The 27,810-nt window shown below is 34.8% G+C and overlaps 2 protein-coding genes across 3 annotated transcripts; one reads left to right on the top strand and one right to left on the bottom strand.

Moving 5' to 3' along the window:
- LOC110727412 (UDP-galactose/UDP-glucose transporter 5B-like) lies at positions 1-25,167 on the top strand. Its single transcript, XM_021906974.1, has 6 exons — positions 1-102; positions 23,127-23,240; positions 23,405-23,497; positions 23,608-23,673; positions 24,035-24,133; positions 24,791-25,167. The coding sequence occupies exons 1-6, from the start codon at positions 1-3 to the stop codon at positions 24,875-24,877; spliced, it is 561 nt and encodes a 186-aa protein (XP_021762666.1). The 3' UTR covers positions 24,878-25,167.
- Positions 16,463-27,135, bottom strand: LOC110727364 (UDP-galactose/UDP-glucose transporter 5B-like). Of its 2 annotated transcripts, XM_021906929.1 has the most exons (13): positions 26,897-27,135; positions 26,394-26,540; positions 20,696-20,810; positions 20,098-20,211; positions 19,841-19,933; positions 19,665-19,730; positions 19,204-19,302; positions 18,468-18,547; positions 17,703-17,815; positions 17,362-17,450; positions 17,129-17,215; positions 16,968-17,036; positions 16,463-16,891 (listed from the first exon to the last, which is right to left on the bottom strand). In XM_021906929.1, the coding sequence occupies exons 3-13, from the start codon at positions 20,795-20,797 to the stop codon at positions 16,775-16,777; spliced, it is 1,029 nt and encodes a 342-aa protein (XP_021762621.1). In that variant the 5' UTR covers positions 20,798-20,810; positions 26,394-26,540; positions 26,897-27,135; the 3' UTR covers positions 16,463-16,774. The 2 variants fall into 2 exon arrangements, with proteins under 2 accessions (XP_021762621.1, XP_021762620.1); XM_021906928.1 differs by lacking the exon at positions 26,897-27,135 and having other exon boundaries at positions 26,394-26,853.
- Between the last annotated feature and the right edge of the window lie 675 nt (positions 27,136-27,810).

Below are 27,810 nucleotides of genomic sequence, written 5' to 3'. Positions count from 1 at the left end.
ATGGAGTCTCCAGTGGTAGCTGTGAAAGATAACAAGCTATTAAAAGGAGCTTTTACAGTCGGCGGAATCATGGTTACTCTCGTCATCTATGGTGTTTTACAGGTAATTTAAACCCTAATTATGACTGATTAATTTGTAAAACAATCAAACTTGATGATTTTCGTCTTTATTGTTATTTATTTTTGTCTGTAATGACTTTGTTGTTTTCTGTGTCGATTTTCCCACAGTTTTTAATGTTATTTTGAATAATGTTGATTAACTGAAACAGATGATAATAAGTTGCGAGCTCAGTAATAATAGTAGAACATTTTAAATGAGTTTATTTGTTGATTTGTATCAACTTTGCAACTGATGTTCAGTGAAATTTAAGCTGTAAAGAATAGTGGAAATACGATTAATTTGTGCAGAAATTAGCGGTTTTTGATGTGAAATCATCAAAAATTGCGGTGATATGATTAAGATTGAAGATTTGAAGGCAACATTTGGTTCGGATCAAAACCGAAACCGATCCGAACCGAAAATAAACCGAAACCGAACTGAATCGTTATTAATCAAAACCAATCCGAACCGACCCGCTAGCTAAATAAAACCATTTCAACCCGAACCGCTTTAAACCAAAACCGATTCAAACCGAGGTTAAAACGAACTGGAAGACCGAATTGACACCCCTAATCATTAGTCATCAAGGGTATATGGTGTATTTTTATGAAAACTCGGAGGTATAAGATGAATTTAAAAAAGTTAGGGGTATATGGTGAATAAACAAAAAACTCATGAATATATGGTGAGAAAACCGTAATTTTAAACTTGTTACGTAGTAATACGTGAACAAGGGTAAGGACACAAAAAAACACAAACTATAGGGTCAGTCAAGCCTGACCAACCCTTTCGTCAGTCCAGCAGTTTTGTTGGCCCGACTTTTTTTTTAAAGCAATTTTGTTGGCCCGACCTGTTTTTAAATACATTTGTCCATCCCAAAAATGTGTCACCTATCACTCCAAGCATACTTATTCTCTCAACGTTTATTCTTCCTGTTTTTTCTTTTTCCAAAATAAACCGCCATTTGTTCATTTTTAATTTCAAGTTTTCCTCCATTTTTCTTCTTCTTCTCTTCACTCATACTTTGCTTCTCTGCATTCTTACTTACTGTTCGTCATCTTTGTTTCCTTTTCTATTTCTTGATTATTGCTGTTTTATGAAAGATTTTAGTCGTACTTATTATCGTCGTAAATCAACAACGATGAGGTCGAAGAATGCAACTCAACCTTCGTTATCTTCCGATGATAATGTTTCTCCTAAGTCTAATTCTACTTCTAGGTATACATTTGAACATTTTTGTTTTTGAATTTTCTGTTTTCATTTAGGTTTTTCAGTTTTTTGTTTAATTTGCTAAAGTGCTCTTTGATTTTTCTGTTGATGAAGTTATTATTGATGATGATTGTTGATGAAGTTATTATTGATGAAGTTATTTTATGTTTTATTCCAATCTTCTTCTTCGATTGTTGATTATTATTGTTGAATTTCATTTCTATGTTACTTTACGTTATTTAGGTTAATTTTCCATTTTCTAGTTCAATTACAACTTGTGTTTCATAATTTGTGTTGAAAATTTGATTGTTGATTGGCAGAAAATCTTCGAACAAAACGTCGAAGAGAAAGTTAAACACCGAAACTAGGTTTGTTATGTCTCTGCCTGAATAGATAATTCGTATTTTATTATTGAGGATATAAACGCTTGTTTGCTAATATGTATTCTTTGATATCATATTTTGTATCCTGATTATCATTATGCTAAAGTACCTTATTTTTGTTTTAGTAGATATCATGTATTTTTTATTATATCCTGTATTATGCATATAATATACTCTGTTATTTTACTGATGTCTCACTTTGTAATGATTTTATTTTATATTGTTTTGATAATATCCTATATTGCTTTGATGATGTCCTCTATTGATGTACATGATATCCTATGCTACTATACATGATATCCTTTAATTCTTTGATTGATGTCCTTTATTCTCTTGATGATGTCCTCTATGTAATAAATGATGTCCTCTATTCTCTTGATGATGTCCTCTATTCTTTTGATGATGTCCTGTATTTAATTCTTTAATTTGTATATTGTGCTTTTTCTAATATATGATGTCCTCTACGCTCTTGATGATGTCCTCTATTCCCTTGATGATGTCCTGTATCTAATCCTTTGTACACTGTCCTCTATTCTCTTGATGATGTCCTCTATTTAATAAATGATTTTCTCCATTGTTTTAATTATATCCTTTATTGGTCTTTTATTATGTTAATGATAAAGGATATTATAATAATTTGTCTATTGAATTGTCAAAAATGAAGCATGTTGAAAATCCAGATAGGACATAATCAAGGAATGGAGGGACTTTTTGGTTTAGATGATGCTGAGAAAGCTGAAGTTATCAAGCCATAGAAGAAGAAATTTAATTTTCTATCTGGAACAGCTGCTTTGAAACGTGAAAAACTTGGTGACAAAGGTATTGATGTCTTTTATTTTTCTTAATTATATTTCTCCTAGTTATATTATATCCTCAATTATTTAATTTATGTCCTATATTCTCTTAACTGATATCCTCTATTGTAGTTATTATTTCTTTCTTGTGTTCTGTATATTTTTTATCCTTGTTATGATGTTCTTAATTGATTTTCCGATAGGTTTCTTAATATACTTCATTATGCTACTGATATCCTCTATATATTAACTAATGTAATCTTTTTTGTTTTTCTAGCTCCTTCAACATCTAGGACAGAAAAGAAGTCTTCTGGAGATATGTCTGTGAAATAAGGAGAAGTCTTTTGGAGATAAGTTTGTGAATGAAGAGAAGGCTCTAGGAGCTAAGTCTGTTGCCAAAAAGAGTATGTAAATTTGGAAGTTTGGAAGGAGAAATTTGAGGCTTTAAAGGATGGTGGAGATCATTTGAAGAGACTCTTTATGGTTTATGGACTAATTTTTTAACACCTTATGGTGACAAGTCTCTTAACATTAGTGTTGTTAAATCTTTGATTGATGTCAATAAAATCAAAGATTTTGATTGGTATGGGTATATTTGGAGTCAAATGAGAATTTGGAGTCAAATGAGAATGTTATTCAAGAAGTTGGTGTTAATTCTGCATCTAAATAGATAGGTGTTAATTTTACATCTCCCAACTTTAACCTTATTGATAGTCAAGAAGCACCTTCTCCTCCTCCAATTTCTAGACAATCTCTTCTCCTGTTTCACCATCCTTTCTACCTCCTCCAACTAATCCACTTGTTTCATCAACCTTTGAACCTCCCCTTCCTCCTCCTGTTTCTTCACAACATCATCCTACCACTACTCTTCCTCCTGCTACCTCTCTTCCTCCATGATAAGGTATCTTAAATATAAAAACATGCTGTAATATTTTACATAAATATAAAATATTCTAGTGTTTTTGAATTGTTTATGTAATTGATATTTATTTCAGAATAATAATATATTTTATTTATTTTTGAAATTATGTATATTGATTATATATGTTCTTGATATTTTATATTCTTTATATGTATGAATATCCTCTATTTACTGGATTCTTTCTTTTTATTTATTATTTGATTTCATCTATTCTGTTATCTTTTACTCGATTATATCTTTTACAGGTAAAGAATTTAAGGCGCACTAGTGAAATATTGCAAGTGTTAATTGATAAGAGAAAGAAGTTATCTGCTACTTCAGCACAAGGTTCTGTTCTACACTTCTACCTGCTTCTTCTGGTTTTGTTCTTCCACCAAAGGCTTCTGTTCTTGCTACTCCTGAAGTTGTTGTTTCTGCAATACCTCTTTCTGTACATACACCAATAACTTATGTTCCCGTTGTTCATGTTGGTGATATTCCTCAAGTTTCTGCTTCTACAATATCTAAATCTGTTTATACTTCTGCAAAACCTATTTTTGTTTGTACACCAAGTTCTTCTGCTCATGTTGTTACTAGTACTGTAACACCTGATTCAGGATGTTGTTATTGTTAGTGTTGAGACTCCTTTGGATAAAGCAGAACGTGAAGAACTTGTAAATAGAATTGTTGTTGATTCTGAAAAGAGAGGTAGAAGGAAGAAGGAATTGAAAGATAGAAGGATTGAAAAGAGGAGCACTAATATTCATTCTTTACCAATTGAGATACCTGTAGACACCAGTGATTTTTTTGTGGCTAGGAAATTGCAGGAAAGAAAGCAGGACTTTAAATAATTTATTCCAGAAGAAAGCAGCTACTTGATTTTTGTTTTTTAATCCTATGGAAGAAAATTGTATGTTGGAGATAGTTGAAACTGAAGAAGGGAGATAAAAGAAACAAGATATTTTCTTTGAACTTGATTCAGACACACTTGCAGAGTTTGGTAGAACATTCACTGAAATTTCCGTAACGAAGCATGATATATTATCTTTGGCCCCAGGTATTTGGGTGGCTGGTAACATTGTTAACTGTTGTGCTTATCTCTTTAACTCCCCCATCCTCTCTGTTTTCTTTCTTTTTCAGCATCCTCTCCTTTTTTCTTCTCTCATAGTTCACCATTAGCAATGGCTGGAGGTAGAAGTGTACCAGTTTGTTCCTCTGGGTCTTCTTCAAACTCGCGAGGAGGTTTGTACACCACGACGATATGCAGTTGTGGTTTGGACGCCGTTGTGCGAACTGTGAAGAAGGGGCATAACATTGGATCCAGATTTTATGGATGCCCAAAATGGACGGTAATGGTTAAAATGTAGTTATTTAAGGTTTAATTAGTCCTAATTAGTCCAAATTTATCTATATTTTTTTGGCAAAATTATATCCCAATTGTAATTAGGGTTTTGATTAAAAGGGGTATTTTTTTGGTGCAGAATACCAATTGCAATTTTATGAAGTGGGTTGACTGACTAATGGGGATGATCTGCAATTAGATATATTTGAAAGGGACACTACAATTGCAGAATTGAAGATGCAGAACAAATTCCTTGAAGACAGATTGAAGATAATGCAAAGACAACGGGAAAAAATGGAGGTGGTGCAGCAACTGAAAGAAGAGGTATGTGACATGAGGACTGAGCTCATGAAATGTTCAAGGAATGAGACTAATTTGTTTATGGACCTTTTATTTTCCTGGGTTTTTTTTGCCATAATGGTGTTGTACTTAAAGTAGGATTTATGGTGTGTACCTTTTGAAATGAAATGAAATGAAGTATGGTTTTTTCCTGAACAACATGTTTGTAATTTTTTTTGGGAATAAATAAATAATCATGCAAAGTCATTGGCAAAATAGGTACATTATGTACCAACCCAACATATAAGTTGAAAATTCCAAAATATCAGGGCTGCAGCAAATAGTTTCATACACAAAAGGAAATTCTGCCCTAATTCTGAAGTGAAACAATATCCACTTCAACCTAAGCTAATAGTAATTAGTCTGGAACTACTACATAAAAGGAGGAGTTTGCTAACTAAACTATCTTTGCCATGAAAAGCTTTTTACTTAGTAGGCTGATGGAGGGTTGATTGCTAACTTGGGATTATGAAATTCAAACTTTGGTCATGGCTTGGCCTGGGTGTCAGTCCTCCTCTCCTGTTGGATTGGCCACGCACCTATCACATGAAAAAGTAGGCTAAGTTAGAATAGTTGAATGAAATAATAGAGATAACAAAACCAATTTGCAATTTTTAAACACATACATTGGATTGTATACTCCCATCCTCAGTAATGTACACACCCACTCCTCTTGGAATTCTCTATCTTCCCCTACCACCACTGTACCTACCACCTCTTCCTCTCCCTGCAGAGCTCTCAGCTTGGCCTCTTCCTCTCCCTATAGGGTTCTGAGCTGTTCCTCTCCCACCTGAAGAAGCTGCAGATGTAGCAGAACTCTAAGCACCTCCTCTTGATCCTAACCCTCCTCTTATAGCTCTGCCACCTCTCCCAAGCTGTGCAGGCTGGGCAGTGAATGAATGGTGTAGAGCTGATGCAGATATTGTGAGCTGAGTTTGAGGGTTTTCAGGCACATTGCTGTGAGGTGGTTGGCCATCATTTCTAGGCCTGCCCCTAGGCCTTTTTGTAGGTGGTTCAACAGGGGGTGGTATTGTATCCTTGTTAGGACATCTTCTTTTTTTGTGTCCCTTGTGTTTGCACAAGGAATAGGTCATCTCAACACCAGACTTGGTCAAACAGCCAGGTTTTTTAGGGTTCTCAAAAGGGTCCCTAATTCTATTTTTCCTTGGCCTCCCTAGACCAATTTTAATTGGTGGTGGGTCCAGGGGACATTGCACCTTTGGCCAAAACCTCTCACCTTCAAGGGGTGGAATTGAACCTGTCCCAGTCAATTTATAGAAACATCATCAGGTAAACTAGTAGTAGAAGTTGGTAAATTAGTCTCACAGAGGAGAAGAGTTAGTGTATACCTGCATAAGCCTGTAGATATGCTTCCCTTGTGTAATACCTTTCCACATAGTCTTCTGCTTCTTTGTTCATAAAGAAGATGCAAGCAACTGCATGGCAGCAGGGAATGCCAACCATTTCCCACTTCCTACAGCTGCAAGTTTTTTCTTGCAAATTAACAACAAGCTGGTCCAGGTCATGGGTGACATTGAACAATTGGTCTATGGAAGGCTGCACATCACAGTATGTGGCCTTGTGTTTCTCCTTGTCCAATTTTGCCTGAATTCTTGGGCACAGAACTCCTGACCATTTCTCCATCCCTTGCCTTTTTTTGAGTAGCCTCTGCATCAAGCATGTTCAGATTTCTTCTAACATGTACAACAGGTGCTTTGTTCTTGCATTTATTATATAGCCATTGAAAGTTTCTGCAATATTGCTGGTTATTGCATCAGTCTTCGTTGAAGTACCCAAGAAAGCTCTGTAGAATAAGCTAGGATTATAGGCTTTGAATGCCTCAGCTGCTTCAGGATTGATTACAGTGAGCTCGTTCAATGCATCATCATAATCTGCCTTGTTGTAACACTTAGCAATCTTCGAGAATGGCAACTTAAGCTCATCTCCTCTATACGTCTTGTGCCAGTTGGCAAATATATGCCTGGCACAATGCCTGTGTTCTGCTTTGGGCAGAACAGAGGACACGGCATTCACAATATCCTAACATCAAAGTAAGTGCAATAAGTAATAAGCTATAAAAATTATTTGGAAATACATTTGTGCTTAGAGTGAATAAAAGTCAGAGTGCTCATATCTGGTGCTCATCAAACAAGACTGCAACACCTTCACCATCTCCCAACTCCAACACTTTCTGTAGTTGCACAAAAAACCATTCCCACTCAGATTATTCTCACCCTCAGCAACAGCCCACGCCACTGGGAACATTTGGTCATTGGCATCCCTTCCAACAGCACAAAGCAATTGACCACCTAGAAAGGTCTTCAGAAAGCTTGCATCAACACCCAACACCTTCCTACAACCATCTATCCATCCCTTGGACAACCCCTCAAAGCACATGAAAAATCTTTGAAACACAGGTGGACCATTCTTCTGTTGTACAGTCACTAGCTCAGATGTACTGCCAGGGCTGCTTGTTTGCAATGATGCAAGATAAGCTCCCACTTTTTGGTAGCGGTCATGCATTGAACCATGTAGGAGAGTGTGGGCAGCATATTTCACTCTATAAGCAAACACCTTATTCACAATGATCTTGAAAGCTCTTTTAATGCACTCCACTATTTCCTTTGCAGGCCAATGTGGTCTGCTTTTGAATACTTCAAGGAATTGTTTTGCAACCCAGGTAGCTTTCAACTGCCTGTTCTTCTTCATGTGCCTCTGGCAGGTATGCTCTCCACTCACCCTCTTCACAATCAAGGATGCCTTTCTTGAATTTCAAGATGCATAAATATAGAAAGGACACCCTTTACTGCATTTCACTCCTACCCTCTGGTGTCTCTTCTTGTTCCCAACAACAAAAGTTAAGTTTTTACCCTGTAACACAGCATATTTGGCAATTGCCTCCCTGAAATCTTCCCTTTTGGCTAATCTTAAACCCACTTTCCACTTGAATTGACTGAAATCTATATTTGGGCTTACAAGCAGTGCAGATCTTCTCTTCCTCAAACCATCACCTCCCTCATCTTCACTCCCAGGTGGTGTATGCATCTCCTCATCAGAGTCCTCATATTCACTGAAATTTTCACCTTCAGTCACTGGATCTTGGACACTTAGTTTCCCCTCAGCTACTTCATGTATAACTTTAGATGCAGCTTGAATTAACTGTGTACTACAAGCTTTAACCCTCTCTCTAGCTGTGTTGTACTCCTCATCACTCACATTAGAATCTGTCTGTAATGTCTCATTAAAAATTGCATCTTCATATTCTTTCTCAACCTCTGGATCTAACTGCTCCAACCCCACATCCAATTCTTCTTCAGCTCCAGGACCAGGTTTCTCTACATCATAGCTGTCCTCATCACTATCCTCATCAGTGTACACATCACCATACACCCTCCTCTCACTAGCTACTGCAACTCCCTTCCCTTTATCAGTCTTAGGGTCATAGTTGTCCTCATCACTATCCTCATCAGTATACACATCACCAAACACCCTCCTCTCACTAGCTACTGCAACTCCCTTCCCTTTATCAGTCTTAGGATCATATGGAGGGTCTGTGTCCTCACTAATATCAGTGTCACCTCCTACTAACTCATGTAAGGGAATTGGAGACTTAGGTCTGTCATCAACCCAATTGTAATCTTCATATATAGGAGGTTGTGTTTGGGATGAATGTTGTGAAAGAAGAGGGTTCCCTAAACCTAGATCTGGATTAGAAGTACTGGAAGGAGGGAGCTGGGCTGACTTAGAGACAAATTTAACTTTAGGTGAGCTGGAAACTTTCTTTTTCAATGTGGGATTACCTTTATCTATTAAATGTGAGGGGGTGGGAGCTTTTTCTTTTGGACCTAGAGTCAAACTACCTTTAGGTGGTCCCCTTATTTTTTTTTCCTGGGACTTAGAGGAATCACACTCATCAGATTCTTCTTCTAGGGGTAATAGTTGAAAATGTGTTTGGACATCAGGTGGGTCTGTGGGGTCCAGCACTGGTGACTCAGCACCATGGTATACATACATCTCCACAACTCTGTATTTAGCACCTAATTTTGTCACCTCCCTCACATCTTCATCACCATTAATCCTCCTCAAACCATTACTCATACTTAGTCCAGGAATCAAATATAACACAGCTTCAACATGTTTCCCACCACAACACTCAGTCCCCATCTGTACAATGTCCCACACACATAACCCATCTGGGTCAACTTGCTTTGTTTTACCCTTCCCTCCCTCATACACCAATTCAACATCAGACTTTATAGTAAAAGCCCTAGAATGCCAGAACTTCAAGCTGATCTTGTTAAAATTAGTATTCATGTTCAACCTACAATTTCACTATCAAAATTCAATTTCGAAACAGTAGTACACTACTAACTACAGACAACGCAACATAAATCAACCATTATACCAACACAGAAACACAAAAAGCCGCGGAATTCACATCAAAGAAACCCTAATTCCAAGTTTTGATTTTTATGGCATTTTCGATTCATAAACAAGAATTCACATAAAGAAACCCTAATTCCAAGTTTTGATGTTTATGGCATTTTTCGATTCATAAACAAGAATTCACACAAGTATAAACCATTATTGTATGTCGAAATTGCTTGACTAAACAAAAGAATGACCAAAAAGTTACGAATTCAGGGTTACCTCTACTTCCTTCTTGCGTCCCCTGCTTTGCATTCATCAACTGAGCTGCTTCCTCAAATGGAAGCCCTAGACAACAATTTCGCCTTCCCGCTGCGATTTTTGGGATTCTCAGAGAAGTACAATGGGTCGTAATTGGGGGGAAAGTGAAAGTTGCAGAGTATTAATGGCGGGATTTTAATTTTGCCAGGAAGGAGTAGTTGGAAGGAGATGCTGACTGGACATCATTTTAGGAGGGAATTGGTGATCAAAGTCAATATTGAGGTTTGTTGACTCAACATTCCCTTCCTTAGCCGGTTCCCAGTTTTTGGGTTTGAGGAATGAAAGGTCATATCAAAGTTGGGATTATTGAGGAATAATCCAAAGTTGGGATTAATAAAATTAAATTGGTCAAAGTTGGGATTAAAAAATGGTATTAATCCTTAAAAAATTTATATCACATACATATGGCTATGGCATTTAAAAAAAAATATCAATACATTATTATTTGTCGGTTTTATCATCAATGCAATTTTATACGTGGCAAATTTCTTCTCAATAATTATACATAACCTTAAAATAGTATAGCTTACTCGAGAGCTAAAGGGGCAAATTTTGTCCTATGATCGATCTTTAACAATAACAAGGATGTTTCGTCCTGTAAAATTAGTATTGCCCTTTTTAATCAATTAAAATTTAATTTGTTTTTTTTATTTCATTATTTTTGTAAGTTAGTTTGTATGATTGCAATATGGACGTGAAAAAAGTGGGATTTTCCTTTTGTTAACATGACGTATTTTTCATAAGCTAACAGCAAGGTGTATCTATTTTAGATTTATTCATGCCATAATTAATTATTGATAGAAAAGATTTATAGAGATTGATGGGATATCCTAACTAGAGGTTAATAAGTCCATAATAGTGTAACCGCATAAACTAGGCCTCGCTAGAAAAATTAGGGGAAGCGTATAAAGGTTGTACATACTATATAAGCTAAGATTGATGTATAAGAGGGATTTTAGGAGAGACACATCGCTATTTTGTCATACACAAAAGTGATAAAAATAAATGATTTATCGAGGATTAATACAGAGGTGAAGAACGATGCAAGAAATAATAAAAGGAAAATGACTCATCTTTTCAATCTGAGAATCGGTGCTCATTTATAATATGCTATTAATCTATTTACGAGTAAAATGATAGTATACTGTAACGCAATGATTCCATAGGCGACCAACCCCAAAAACGACCCCCCGGCCCTAGTTCCCCTCAATGGTCACAACCATAAATCATGGAGCTTAATTAAGATCCCATAATAAGGGAATGGACCATTGGACGTACAATATTGTAAAAAAGAGGGGGACAAGAAGTATACCCTTGAAAAAAAGATGAACCGACACCACACCAAAACATTGACATTAGTAAAAACTTAAGGAAGAGTAGTACGCCATAACTTAATATACTAGTAGATTACCTTTGTCGGAATTAATAGTGGAAGTTGACAACCAATTATATAAATATTTGGCCGTACTATTTTAGGTTCAATTATTGGTACCTTTACTAAAAAGTGGCCAAATTTCTATTTGCATCAAGGCAGTTGATTAATTTAATGTTCAACATTCAATTTCTTTGACTAATTTGATTTCTTTGAACGAATTTAATACTTTATTTTGTCAAGTCTTATTTAGTTTATATTATGTAGAACTTATTTTAAAGTAAAATTATTAGTGTGTTGTAGTTCTGAATTAAACTATTGAGAATTAATTATAATTTATTTTATTCGAAATGAGTCAAAATAAGTTTAATAGAATGCACTATAATTCTAGTAAGTACATTCAAAATTACAATACATATATGTAATTTTAATTTTCACACGGAACAAGCATCGATATGGTAGAAAGAATTCAATGGAAAACTATTGGAATGGTATATATTGTGGAGAAAAAGAGTAAAGGATGGCTTTGATATTTTAGTTGAATACCTTATAAATAATTAATTTAGATCATATGTGACCTATTATTTTTGCGATGACCTGAATTTAATAAAAAAAAGCTTTTCTAGAACATATTTAAGATATTACGTATTAGAATTGATGGTTAAAATAAAAAATATATATATAAATTAAGTCGTGAAATAAAATTTTAAAATTTTGTTTACTCGCATTGTTTTAAGATTTAGGAAAGAGTAATTATGAAGTCATGTATGAACAATAATTGTGGATACTATTCTGGGAAAGATCACGTTCAATCAATAACAATTTAAAATTAAGATAATGATGTTAATAATGATTATTGATCACAGATGGCTAAGCTAGTGCTTGGCTTATTATTATTGGTGGAGAAATAAAAAGTAATTTAATTGAATGATTCGTTAATTTTTAAGATCTTTGCTTTATCAGACAAATAAATGAATAATTAGTAGACTATATTTGTATACTCCAACACTCTTCCAATGGAAAATTATGGTACAATATCACATATGAGTTTGACAACCAATTAAGATTTTTAATACAACCACAATTAAGCTAACCAATAAAAACAAGTTGATAACATTCATAGAAGTTTTCTTTTATTAACATCCATCATGTAAGAGAAAAGCTTCTAACATGTGATTACAAATGAAATTTCCATTTTAAAATAAGCTACAGTAGAATTTTAACTTTATCGTATTCCTTTTTTTGTTGTTTTTTAAGGAACTTTATTGTATTACTATTACGATTTATGGTTTCTTTTATTGCAAAATATATACTACCTCCGTTTTTTTTTATGTGCAACTTTGGAATATTTTATGTCTCACAAATATTCCTCAAAGTTGCACATAATAAAAAATGGAGATAGTATAAAGATACTAGTATGTATAATTCTATCGCCTCAAACTCGTGCACATCTACTTCTACCGAGATGCCTATTCCATTACTAACACCTCCCATTGGCGGACTTGGCCTTGTGCCTAGTGGGTCAAATCACCAGGGCCCAATTTTTTTTTTAAGTTTCTTTTAAAAAATTTCTTTTAAAAAAAAAAAAAAATTATTTTCTAAGTTATTTTTTTAAAAAAAATACTAACTTTGAACCTTTTGTTAATGTTGTTGGGTTTTTGATGAAATGTGAACCTAATGCTTGTACAGATTTTAATCTTGTCAATTATTAGTTTGTTAATTATTAGAGAGCTAAGCTTGTCATGTTGTCAATTATTAGCTTGTTAATTATTAGTTTGTTAATTTTAGTTTTGTCAATTTTAAGCTTGTTAATTGTTAGTTAGTATTGTAATCTTGTCAATTTTCTATTTGGATGATCTTTGTAAATATTTTTTCCTGGGAATTTTGGTAAAAAAATTTGTTTACATATTTGGTTATCGATTGTGACTCACCAATCGGAAATTCCTGGGTCCGCCACTAACACCTCCCCTTACCTTTCTGCTAATATGAAAACTCAACCCGTCGACTACGGTCCTAATCAGGGTATCCACCTCCACCACCTCCTCCAGATGAAAATGATGTAACATCATGAAAATTTACAAAAGCACATCAAAATAGAAACCTAAGCTAAGTATCTTAAATGGTCCCTTTGATGTAAAATGTAGGGATGGAATTGCCCTATCTAAACATGAAAGGAATGTTATAAAGTGACCAATTAAGCCAAATAATAAACGGGCCATAATTATAAGGATGTCACAAATCAAAGTTTTGATATCTATGACAAATGGCATAATCACATTTGTCCTATATTATCAAAAATCAATACAAGTATTATTATTATTATTACTATTATTATCAGGCAAAAGCTAACGAACGCTTAAAACGTTGGATAAGATAACTAAAAATAGAATATTATGTTGAAATAAACATTAATTACATCGATTGACGCGTGATTTTGACATTTATGCCCAAATTAATATCATTTAAAGAACTATTTTAAAGGGTTATCTAACACCTCGTAGCGTTCTGTAGCGAGATCCTTATTACTCCCTTTGTGTTTTAATAAGTGTTACAATTACCAAATGCGGTTGTGTTTTAATAAGTGTTACACTTTTTTTTTTTGACAAAAAACTACATTTTAATATTATATCTCTCTCCTATCATAGCTCCCAGCTGAACCTACTACTCCTTTTTTTTTTTCTTGGAAATACCCACTATGAATTTTTATTACTTCTTTCCTCTCACATTCATTATTTTCAATAAATTACTAATCCTACTAATTTTCTTTTATAATTTTTTAATACTCTAACTACCCCACTTACCTCTTATTTTAATTAAGTCAATTAACTTGCTTAAAACTATGTGCCGGTCAAAGTGTATTATTATTAATATTATTTTATTATACAATAATGCGGAAATTAATGATATTTAATGGGCCACGTTGCAGATTCTTAGTGGATGATGTGCCTATAAGAAGGTACCCTAGAAAAAGTGATGCCACGTTTCCACAAAGGCCCATGTACATGTATGGATCAATTTGGGATGCTTCATCTTGGGCCACTGAAGATGGTAAAATCAAAGCAAATTACAATTATCAACCGTTTGTGGGCCAATACCGAAAGTTCAAGATTGCGGGCTGTGAATTTGGTGGGCCTAAAGGATCATGTCGTCTTCCAAAAATGTCACCTTCTGGGCCCAATAACCTCAGCCCACAACAAGTCGCGGCGATGAAGTGGGCCCAAAGAAACTTCTTGGTTTATGATTATTGCAAGGATTCTAAGAGAGATCATACCCTTACACCTGAGTGCTGATAATTGGATTATACTTTTGTACTTCGTGATATGTTATTGTCTGTTTGCAGTGTGTCGTTTTGGTTTTATTTTCCATTAAAAAAAAAAAGGAAAATGTTATGATTGAGAAATTGTTGATGTTTTATTTTTATTTTACCTGTAAAGGTTTAAAAGTGTGGTGTCTAAGATGTAAATTTTGAGAAGGCGAATGGTCTTCTATTAAAGGATTGAAATAAAGGCATTATACGTTATATATACATTTACATTTTCTGAATACATATTGACTTTTTTGGATACATTTTGATTTAATAATCATTCAACTATGAAGTGTAAATGTTCATTAGATTCAACGTGACTCCATTTTTTTAGCATTATACTTCTTTTGGCACGAAGTTTAGGAAATTAGTTTAAATTGAGGAAATGCTTATGATTATTGAATAGAGTAAAAGTTAGAATTATTGAGAATGGTTCATGATTTATTTCTCACCTATTTAATTATTGGAGTTGAGTCAAACAAATTAGTTTATTATTTAAACTCACTCATTTACTTGAGCTTGAATCAAGAAAGGTTTATTAGTGTTATTTATGCACCAAGGTAGTAATAGTGCAATTTTGTATATCAAATTAGATAATTAAGGAAGATTAATCAAAATAATTTGTATGTGCTCATCACTAATTAATTCAAGAAGTAAAATTGAGCTATATTTGGTTTTCTATCATCTCTACTCCTTTGTTATGTATTGGTGTATTTGGTTTTTGTTATTAAGACTAAAGATTGATCTTCTAACATACTTTTTCGCGGTGTTTGCAGTCCTGTTTAGCAGGGAAGATTTCAGTCTGGAAGGCATTATCGCCACAAGTGCTGGAAGCCGCCTTCAAGGTGCCTACTGAGATCGAGCAGCAATTCCGCTCAACAAGGACTTCTGATGAAATTTTCTTCCCTCCTCCAACTTTAAGATAATGAATGCTTAGTTAAATTACCAGAAATTGATACCATATTTGAATAAGCGAATTTCGCATATAGGATGCTTGATATTTTATTTAATTATGGGTTCTGTTTTGAATGTTCAATGAGAATTTATACATGTTCTTTCATGTTTTTTTTACTCTATATAACAATGTATATGTCCAACATGATTTTCTAAGTGACAAGGGATAATAAAAAGAGCTCTTATAGGCTTGATCTTTCTTTTCAAGCTGAATCGAATAATAGAAATCTCGTAGAGGGATTACTTAAACTCAATTAAAATACCTCGGTCTCAACTGAATAAAATACGAAGAGAAAAAAACCCAAGATTAATTTAAAACATCTTTTTGATTATATGTACTTAGGAAATTAAAGATCACTAGTCTACTTTTGTAAACAAAAAAAATACCATGATGGCATTGATGGGTTCTGTTTTAAATGTTCAATGAGAATTTATACATGTTTTTTTTCTTGTTTTTTCTAGTCTATATAACAATGTAAATAACCAACATGATTTCCTAAGAGATAAGGGATAATAAGGAATACTTAAACTCAATTAAAAATTTAAAATACCTCGGTCTCAGGTGAATAAAATGCAAAGAAAAAAACCCGAGATTAATTTAAAACATCTTTTTGATTATATGTACTTAGGAAATTAAATATTACTAGTCTACTTTGGTAAACAAAAAAATACCATGGAAGACATACCCAAGACTAAAACCCTCGTCAAGTATCATTTGTAGATTTTAATTAAAGAGTTCAACACAAGTAAGCATTCCCCTGTGTACTCTTCCAACTCAACCTTCATTCGTACATCATTGCATGGATCCACACATACCACAGACACTGAGGCTAGCTTAGTTCATTCAAGGGGCATTGCTTGGAGCTTGGAGCCTTGGAGGTGTGTTAAGAAGAGCATTTTGAAGGCATGATGTGCCGCTGTGGAAAATCCTGAGTTGAGGGCACTTGTCGAGTGATTCACAATGCAGGACTATGGCATAGTCAACACGTGATAATATGCTAACTCACAAGGTTAGATCAAGATTAACATATACACTTAGTGTATTGGAATATTTCACATAAATTAGCTGAATTGCCAAAAATAATTTTTTTTTTAATAAGTTTTACAATGTAATACATGCTGAACTGCCGACTTGCTTAACAATAACGTAACCTATTCAGCTTTCCGTTTGAAAATATAGGAGAGAAAAGCCAAATTATCAACCCGGTCATGTTCCCTACGACTATTAAACTAACTATCCGTTTTCACTATAAAAATCCCTAGACTATAATATTATCTATCCGTTATCGCCAAAATCCCCTTCTACAACATCACGTCTAAGAAAATGGGGTCACTTAGCAGCCTCAACATGGGGCAAAACTACGACGATGGAAAAAATTGCTTTCAAATTATGGGTTGCCCTTTAGTGGAGCCAATTCTTTATCTTGCTCGTCTGTTGGAGGGGGGGATTTTTGGGTGTTGTCCCTCAAGAAGCTTTTCGCATATAGTGAACCGAATACAATAACCTGGCGGAGGATAATGCATTATTAAACAATATCACTGCAATTTTGGACAAAAATACCAAAAGGTCAAATGTCTTACTGCTCCAAGCCATTGTAATGGGCTTAAAGGATGAGCAAACCACAGGCATGAGAGTAGGATGCTGATAAGCTGCATTTATAGAGGACACTTGTTTCAGCAAGTTACTCATTGTAGCAGCAATAACAAAGAAACAAAAACGAAAAATGTAGAGCAAAACTCACCTGTCTTGTAGTCATTATGGTCGCAAAAGTGAGAGCACCAAAGGTCCGAATTGTATAAGAAATGAAGAACTGACTAGCAGTAGCTACCTGTACAAGCTCCAATATAAGCTACTATGATGCACCACCAACTTACATGGAAAATTGAAGATTAAGACATGTTGCAAATTGAGTTTCCCAAGATTGGCATATGAACTGTTAGAATAATAGATTAAGAGAAAAGATATGAATCTTACAATAGAAAGCAATACAATATCGTATAAACAATCATTGTGTCTATGAATAAAATCTATAGCTGCTAGAAGTTGCCCCTGTAATACAAGTCCTGCCAAGCAAAAGAGCAAATTCATCAAAATATGTGCAAAAGTCCACATTCCATAGGTAATTGTGTTTATAAAATCAATCCAACCCAAAGCAAACACATCAAAGGTATTAAAGATTTTGGTTTCAGTAATTTCAACACAAGTCAGGCGAACCAGTAACATGGCATGCATCATATGTAAACTCAATAAGAATATCCATCCCCACACATCAGAATAGCACCAATAGACAAAATGGGAATGCATGAAATACCTACCGGTCAAACTTAGCACACAGGAGCACAATGTTGTATAAAATATTTGGTTGTGTATTTCCATATTGTAACCTTTGAATAATTTATCTTGGAATGTGCTTGTAAAGCCATCAAATCTGCACCACAAGGAAACAATGACATTTATGACGTTTAAGCTAGTTGAGACATTGAAGTCAGGAAAGAAGAATGCAAAGTATGCTATTTCACCAAATAAATAAGACTTTATATCAGGATAGGGAAATTAGTACATAATCAAAATGTTATGACAATCCCAAGATGTCTCAAATTGTCAAAGATCGAAACAAGTCCACAGACACATAGGGTGAAATAGAGTGCCTTGTATAGTTGCTAATTCCCAGATCAAGTGCAAAGAAAAAGAGTACTCTGACACGCTATCCTTTTTCAAATATAGGATGCAAATGATATCATTTAAAATTCAGCATTGTATCTCCCTCACTTTATTCGTATTCCAGTCTAAGCAAGACCTATAGAGAATATCTCTGCTTCAAGTGTAAACATATTGACCTCCTCAACAAAAGAGTGGAGTAGAGGGGATGATTAGGATGCTACTGCTTAAGAGAGTAATAGGGGAACATTATGGCAGCAAAATCCCAGGTAGTAAGTTGGGGTAAACCATAGAACTTCCCCAATCCCCACACACTGCTAAACTCACAGGAAAGGAAGATGTTGCATAAAGCCAGCCAGTATGTGAAACTCAAAGCAGCACAACACAGGAGAAAATAGTGAGTTAAAGTGCAAGACTAATACCCCAGATAGCCTGCCATGAGGGACATACCCCAAACCGTGCTCTCTCTCCCTTTCTTGTAGGGGCTGATATCATCTCCTGCCTGTATTCAACAGCAACAGAAAGGGTCATGACTCCCACAAAAAAGATTGGGGGAGGGGGAGCGGTACTACCCAATCGTGATTGCCAATGATAGGACAACTTTCAACTAATACAGTTAAAGATTAATACTTCCTCCGTTTTTTTTTAATTGTACCATTTTCCTTTTTGGAAAGTTGCATATTAATTGCACCATTTCCTTATTTGTTTTTTTTTTTTTAACTTTTTGGTTGTGTTCACACACATACCCAACTTACCCTTGTTCACATGTGATAAAAAACATTATTACCCCACCTTTTCTCTCTTTCGTCTATTTTTATCACATGGGCACTTTTGACATATTCCATCTTTTACATTTTTTCTTAAATTTTGTGCTCATACCAAGTGGTGCAATTAAAAAAAAATATGAAAGTATAAAGCAAGCATTTCCTTCTACAAGACATATTTATATTGAATATGAGCATTAGCACACTACCACTACATGATTAGATGCTAACGCCTAAAATTCCAAGAAGAAATAATAGGGAAATAATCTATAAAGAATACTCAAGCTATGATGAACCACAAAACACCATTTCAAATGCATGAAGATGATCACAACAGCACTAACAATCACAATCTCAAGCTGCACAAAAATTTAAACAAAACCATAATACTAACCGGATACAGAATAAACACAGAACATCCAACAGTTACAAGGACAGCCCACAAATAATCGAGTCCCTTGTATCTTTTCTGCATGATTATAGAACCCCAAATCTGCAAATGCAAGGAAAGAGAGTGGATCAAACATCTAGCAAAGAAAGCTAATAAATAAGATATGCAGAAATATTGATAGCTTTGGCCCTTTAGATATTTTTTAAACAGGCTATTAACATTAGTCATTTTCCACCCTTCGAAATGGAAAGTGGCAAATTTAATAAGAGCATGTTAAATACGGGTCTAGGCCACACCTGCAACTAAGAGCAACTAAGAGAGAGAGTCCACTTTACAAGATCAAAGGAAGTTCCATCCCAAAAACAGAAAAGAAAAGAAGAAGAAAAAAAAATTGCAGGTCACTAAAATTAACATGTTTAAAATTAAGGGCCTGAGAGAAAACACGGAGGTTGGTTTAAACTTACCATGACTGGTATCATTTTGGCACATTTTGCAAGAGTCTGGACGGGAAAACTGACATATTTAAGGGCCTGAAAGAAAACAAGAAGGTTGGTTTAAACTCCGATCCCAAACTTCCAGCATTAACAGATTGACCATGGTTTTCATCAAATTCACTTCTATCTCAGGAACATTTACTTACTTCATACTGGCATGTTGTGGTTAGAATATTAGTTACAGACACCAAGCAGTACTTGTAAACAGGGGCAACAGGATCCAAAGCTTTCTTACTCGCCTACAGAAACAAATCGACGAAACGCAAGAGTCAAAACCACGACACAATTAACGCATAATTTCATAAACAACACAAATACGTCAGCATTAGTTTATATGCAATGTCAAGTATATTAAAGCCAAATCAGTCACAACATATCTAGACGAATTCAATAACGTTTTTACCACTAAAGAAGCAGCGGATACAGCTGAGGTTGTAAGACGATTGCAGAAGACTAGAAATAGTGAGAATGTGAAAAATTCTTTGTTTTGCCCATAAGGAACTCTCATGAGCTTTTCCTGCAAGATCACAAAATCTTCAGCTCATTACACCACATAAATAAGCAAAACGTAACATTCTTCAACTCAATTACTAGTATTAAATACAATAAGCATATAATTCAACATTCATCACACCAAATGTTGCCTTCAAATCTTCAATCTTAATCATATCGCTGCAATTTTTGATGATTTCACATCAAAAACCGCTAATTTCTGCACAAATTAATCGTATTTCCACTGTTCTTTACAGCTTAAATTTCACTAAACATCAGTTGCAAAGTTGATACAAATCAACAAATAAACTCATTTTAAATGGAGCTCGCAACTTATTATCATTCGTTTCAGTTAATCAACATTATTCAAAATAACATTAAAAATTGTGGGAAAATCGACACAGATAACAACAAAGTCATTACAGACAAAAATTAATAACAACAAAGACGAAAATCATCAAGTTTGATTGTTTTACAAATTAATCGGCCATAATTAGGGTTTAAATTACCTGTAAAACACCATAGATGACGAGAGTAACCATGATTCCGCCGACTGCAAAAGCTCCTTTTAGTAGCTTGTTATCTTTCACAGCTACCACGGGAGAATCCATTGTTATGATATTTCTGTAAAATTAATCAATTCATCTTCAAAACAATCTCCAACAATTTCGAAAACGAAGAAAATTTAACTCGATTTAGATCCAAGAAATTGAAAAACTTCGATTTTTGGCCAAAAATTTAAACCCTAAATCCCTAATTAGAAAATTTGTATGGGTTAATAAATAAACAGTTAACCCTTTTCAAAGAAGAAACCCAGCTGAGAAAAAAAAATCCTGTTTGTTTGCCACGTAGGATTTCAATTGACCAACGTGGACCCCAGATCGTTTTCTTAGTTGGTACAATTTGGTTGCGTGAAGGGTTGAGCATTACCGATCCGGTCTCGGAACCGGTTGTACCGGGTAGCTAAATCTTAAACTAGGTCTCGAAATCGGTTGTACTGGGTAGTCAAATTTCGGAACTTGTTCCAGAAATGTTCGGAACTGGTTCCAAGACCGGGTACCCGGTTCTTTAACAGAGATACAAGTCAACAACTTAATGAACAAAGTTCCGAAAACAAAACAAGAGTATGTCTAATGTAATTTCAACAATAACCAAAGCAACATTTCAAGTGCAATTAACAGTAATCAATCCTCCACAAGAAAAATCCCAACATGCAACAATAAATTAAAACCATAATAATCACATCTTCAACCTTATTTTCTTATTTTCCTCTTCCTCCACTCTAAATCTCTGATCTTAAACCCATCCAAGCATCCACTCTCTTTCTCTCTCCTCCCTTTCCTCTCAAAATCAATGGCATTCAGTGGATTCAATCTCCTTCACCAACACTTCTTCAACCTCCTCTTCTTCTTCTTCCTATCCCTCCCCGTATTCTCTCCCCCCTTCACCCTCTCCCTTCGCCGCTAACCCTACCTCCTCCGCCGCACACTTTGTCCCCTTCCCTGCTGAAAACTCACATCCCCACCCCCTTGCCTGAAAGAACATCGCTGAGTAACACTCGAAAAACTAGCGTCAAGCTCGTAATTCTGGTTGTATGATAAGGATATTCGCCTTTTTGTCAATTCTCCCGGTGGTTCTCTTAGGTATATGATTTTTTTTTTCATATATTTGTTATGATTTTTGTGATTAATTTGATTTTAATATATTGTTGCATGTTGGGACTTTTCTTGTGGAGGATTGATTGCTATTAATTGCACTTGAAATGTTACTTTGGTTATTGTTGAAATTACATTGGACATGCTCTTATTTTGTTTTCGGAACTTTGTTCATTGAGTTGTTGACTTGTATCTCCGTTAAAGAACCGGGTAACCGGTCTTGGAACCAGTTCCGAACATTTCGGGAACAAGTTCCGAAATTTGACTACCCAGTACAACCGATTTCGAGACCAAGTCTAAGATTTAGCTACCCGGTACAACCGGTTCCGAGACCGGATCCTCTGAAATATACCGGGGACCCGGTAATGCTCACCCCTACACGCAACCAAATTGTACCAACTAAAAAAAACGATCTGGAGTCCACGTTGGTCAATTGAAATCCTACGTGGCAAACAAACAGACATTTTTTTTTCTTAGCTGGGATTCTTCTTCGAAAAGGGTTAATTGTTTATTTATTACCCCGTACAAATTTTCTAATTAGGGATTTAGGGTTTAAATTTTTGGCCAAAAATCGAAGTTTTTCAATTTCTCTGATCTAAATCGAGTTAAATTTTCTTCGTTTTCGAAATTGCTTGAGATTGTTTTGAAGATGAATTGATTAATTTTACAGAAATATCATAACAATGGATTCTCCCGTGGTAGCTGTGAAAGATAACAAGCTATTAAAAGGAGCTTTTGCAGTCGACGGAATCATGGTTACTCTCGTCATCTATGGTGTTTTAGAGGTAATTTAAACCCTAATTATGGCCGATTAATTTGTAAAACAATCAAACTTGATGATTTTCGTCTTTGTTGTCATTTATTTTTGTCTGTAATGACTTTGTTGTTATCTGTGTCGATTTTCCCACAGTTTTTAATGTTATTTTGAATAATGTTGATTAACTGAAACGGATGATAATAAGTTGCGAGCTCAGTAATAATAGTGGAACATTTAAAATGAGTTTATTTGTTGATTTGTATCAACTTTGCAACTGATGTTTAGTGAAATTTAAGCTGTACAGAATAGTGGAAATACGATTAATTTGTGCAGAAATTAGCGGTTTTTGATGTGAAATCATCAAAAATTGCGGCGATATGATTAAGATTGAAGATTTGAAGGCAACATTTGGTGTGATGAATGTTGAATTATATGCTTATTGTATTTAATACTAGTAATTGAGTTGAAGAATGTTACGTTTTGCTTATTTATGTGGTGTAATGAGCTGAAGATTTTGTGATCTTGCAGGAAAAGCTCATGAGAGTTCCTTATGGGCAAAACAAAGAATTTTTCACATTCTCACTATTTCTAGTCTTCTGCAATCGTCTTACAACCTCAGCTGTATCCGCTGCTTCTTTAGTGGTAAAAACGTTATTGAATTCGTCTAGATATGTTGTGACTGATTTGGCTTTAATATACTTGACATTGCATATAAACTAATGCTGACGTATTTGTGTTGTTTATGAAATTATGCGTTAATTGTGTCGTGGTTTTGACTCTTGCGTTTCGTCGATTTGTTTCTGTAGGCGAGTAAGAAAGCTTTGGATCCTGTTGCCCCTGTTTACAAGTACTGCTTGGTGTCTGTAACTAATATTCTAACCACAACATGCCAGTATGAAGTAAGTAAATGTTCCTGAGATAGAAGTGAATTTGATGAAAACCATGGTCAATCTGTTAATGCTGGAAGTTTGGGATCGGAGTTTAAACCAACCTTCTTGTTTTCTTTCAGGCCCTTGAATATGTCAGTTTTCCCGTCCAGACTCTTGCAAAATGTGCCAAAATGATACCAGTCATGGTAAGTTTAAACCAACCTCCGTGTTTTCTCTCAGGCCCTTAATTTTAAACATGTTAATTTTAGTGACCTGCAATTTTTTTTCTTCTTCTTTTCTTTTCTGTTTTTGGGATGGAACTTCCTTTGATCTTGTAAAGTGGACTCTCTCTCTTAGTTGCTCTTAGTTGCAGGTGTGGCCTAGACCCGTATTTAACATGCTCTTATTAAATTTGCCACTTTCCATTTCGAAGGGTGGAAAATGACTAATGTTAATAGCCTGTTTAAAAAATATCTAAAGGGCCAAAGCTATCAATATTTCTGCATATCTTATTTATTAGCTTTCTTTGCTAGATGTTTGATCCACTCTCTTTCCTTGCATTTGCAGATTTGGGGTTCTATAATCATGCAGAAAAGATACAAGGGACTCGATTATTTGTGGGCTGTCCTTGTAACTGTTGGATGTTCTGTGTTTATTCTGTATCCGGTTAGTATTATGGTTTTGTTTAAATTTTTGTGCAGCTTGAGATTGTGATTGTTAGTGCTGTTGTGATCATCTTCATGCATTTGAAATGGTGTTTTGTGGTTCATTATAGCTTGAGTATTCTTTATAGATTATTTCCCTATTATTTCTTCTTGGAATTTTAGGCGTTAGCATCTAATCATGTAGTGGTAGCGTGCTAATGCTCATATTCAATATAAATATGTCTTGTAGAAGGAAATGCTTGCTTTATACTTTCATATTTTTTTTTAATTGCACCACTTGGTATGAGCACAAAATTTAAGAAAAAATGTAAAAGATGGAATATGTCAAAAGTGCCCATGTGATAAAAATAGACGAAAGAGAGAAAAGGTGGGGTAATAATGTTTTTTATCACATGTGAACAAGGGTAAGTTGGGTATGTGTGTGAACACAACCAAAAAGTTAAAAAAAAAAAAACAAATAAGGAAATGGTGCAATTAATATGCAACTTTCCAAAAAGGAAAATGGTACAATTAAAAAAAAATGGAGGAAGTATTAATCTTTAACTGTATTAGTTGAAAGTTGTCCTATCATTGGCAATCACGATTGGGTAGTACCGCTCCCCCCTCCCCCAATCTTTTTTGTGGGAGTCATGACCCTTTCTGTTGCTGTTGAATACAGGCAGGAGATGATATCAGCCCCTACAAGAAAGGGAGAGAGAGCACGGTTTGGGGTATGTCCCTCATGGCAGGCTATCTGGGGTATTAGTCTTGCACTTTAACTCACTATTTTCTCCTGTGTTGTGCTGCTTTGAGTTTCACATACTGGCTGGCTTTATGCAACATCTTCCTTTCCTGTGAGTTTAGCAGTGTGTGGGGATTGGGGAAGTTCTATGGTTTACCCCAACTTACTACCTGGGATTTTGCTGCCATAATGTTCCCCTATTACTCTCTTAAGCAGTAGCATCCTAATCATCCCCTCTACTCCACTCTTTTGTTAAGGAGGTCAATATGTTTACATTTGAAGCAGAGATATTCTCTATAGGTCTTGCTTAGACTGGAGATAAGGATGATAAACAGGAAAAAGAAGGCGTGTGAGAAGAGAAGTCAGGCTACTGTATTTGTTATTTCCTTTATGTGTTCAGTGTTTTAAGTGATTATAAGGTATCTTGTAATTTCTGATGAAAATCGGCATGTAAAGCTCTGAGCAAATCCACATCAGTGTATATAACTTTTGGCCAGAACAATAAACTGAATAAGTAGGTAATACAAAGAACTCAATACAAATATACAATACATGCATCAGCTCATTTCATCATGTTACAACCACAAACCAGTAAAAGAAATTCAGGCTAACATATTATGCGAATGAAGCACAAACAACATCAAAAAAGTGTAGAAACTAATAATTTAAACAGCACTTCCCCAAAAGGTATTAGCCCACCACTAACCCACCCAACTCCCACAACCACCCTCACCCACCCCCACCAGCCACCACCATAAATCGAAAAAAAAAAAACAAAAAAACCCACCACTAACCCACCCAACGCCCACAACCACCGTCACCCACCCCCAGTAGTAGCGGATCCGGGATTTGATTAATAGGTTGTCCCATCATCGTCTATCGACCGCATAAAGTATCAAAAAATAGTCAAAACTTGTATAATGAAAAAAAAAATACATAAAAAAGTTAAAGGTTGAATTAGATAAATCATACAAGAAGGGTTCTCTCAAAGTTATTAAAACTAATAATAATCATCAAAAGAACGCCCATTAACCCCAATTTCAGTCCACCCTTCAACCCCAAATCTCCAAATTAGCGATTCCCCACTAAATTTCAAACCCAGAACAACAAAATCACCATTCTCAATAGCTAATAAGAAGGTTGGACAACTATTATCATTTATCAATTAAACAGAAATAATACTATAAATCTATAATAGGGCTCAAATAGTCAAATATCCGGCCCCAACTCACATTCACAAATCACAACATTCAAGCTCTAAATCGGCTAAATCAGAGCCCAGTAAATAATACAGAAAACAATCAAATTATCACATTTATGATTTATCAGCTCTCCTGCAACACCCACAATATAAAATCAAGAAATTCCACCCAAAAAAAAAAAAAAAAAAAAAAACAATTCATACAGATAATCTGATAATTTTGATAATTAAACATTTAAACTGCAAGTCTGCAACATACATCAAAGTACTGATAATCTGATATAGAATCTAATCAATCTATAATCTTATTGCAATGTAATTATGTAAATTAAAACTAACCTCAAAAAAACGCGAATTTCCACAAAGTATGAGCCACGGACTGACGCCTGACGGACGAACCTTATACCGGCGACAGCGAGAACACGGAGTGACGGAGTACGGAGCTTAAAACCGGCCGGTGAACGGCGGCGGGGCTGCGGCTGGGGTCTGGGGATTCCGATTTAGGGGAGTTAGAGACTTAAGGTATTACAATTTGGGGGAAATGTTCTGACTTCTAAGTTTTAATTTCTAAATCTCGAAAATTGAAAGTGAGGTTATAAAACAAAAAAAAAAGAAATTGTGAGTAATGGGATTTGAACCCACATCTTGCGTGGTGGTCCCGTGACCCACTATGACTACACGTGGCTTCGCTGCCGGCCCCACCACCATAAATCGGAAACGAAACAAAAAAACCCACCACTAACCACCCAACGTACCACCCACAACCACCCTTACCCACCCCCCACCACCCAAAATCGGAAAAAAAATGAAAAAAAAAAAAAAAACAAATTGCAGACACGTACCTAAAAACTTTCCAGGAAAAGGCCACAATACTGGGGATAAGAGTTTGAAGGTTGAAATGGTCGCTGTTGGTTTGAAGCTAGATGAACGAACAATCACAAAATAGATGAACAGACAATCCAACGGGAATGACTTGAGAGATTGAGAGGGAAGAAGAAGAGGCGCCGCTGAACCATATACTCTAGGTTTAGTTGTACTGTATAATGGTTTCGTTTCAGGTTGTTTGAGTGTGAGTAATAATCTAAATTTAATATATATAAATAAAGTAGACATTTTTTTAAGAGTATTCGGCGCGCCACATAAGCAAAGGAATTATTTCAACCAATTAAAAATTAGATTTCTATTTTATTTTAGAATTAATAAATTCGTTTTCCACCTGAGTAAAAGTGACGAATGAGATTTAAGAGTTTTGCCACGTAAGTAAAAACAACGAATATTCATTTATTAGGATCTAATTTATTTAAAAAACTAAAAGTTATCTTTTAAACTAATCATCTTTAGATATAGGATTTATATTCCTACTACTATAAGATAAATTTTGATAGTGTTTATGATAAGAAATAAAAATTATTTCTTAATTATAATTAAATTAAAATTTGTGATATTAACCATTATAAATTGATGTATCATATCACACCAACAAAATTTCGTATCAATACAAAACCAAACCAAGCAAATTTTGTGTCATTAATTTGTGTCAGTTTTATTAGGTCATCAATGGCTGGGTAATTCTTAGCCTAATTTTAAAAACCCATGTTTAAATGTATATTTGTGGTTATTGATTAAATTGTGTTTATTTGGGTTACTTAATGATTATATGTTTATGTTTTGTTTACTGAATTTTGTTTTTACATGCAGATCTAATTTAATCACAAAATTAAATTCGAGCAAAAAATTTTGGAATATCAAAGTACGA

The sequence above is a fragment of the Chenopodium quinoa genome, unplaced genomic scaffold (genome assembly GCF_001683475.1).
Source record: "Chenopodium quinoa cultivar QQ74 unplaced genomic scaffold, ASM168347v1, whole genome shotgun sequence".
Taxonomy (NCBI): domain Eukaryota; kingdom Viridiplantae; phylum Streptophyta; class Magnoliopsida; order Caryophyllales; family Amaranthaceae; genus Chenopodium; species Chenopodium quinoa.
Note: the sequence above shows the minus strand (reverse complement) of the source record. Positions and strands in the feature narration are given on the sequence as shown.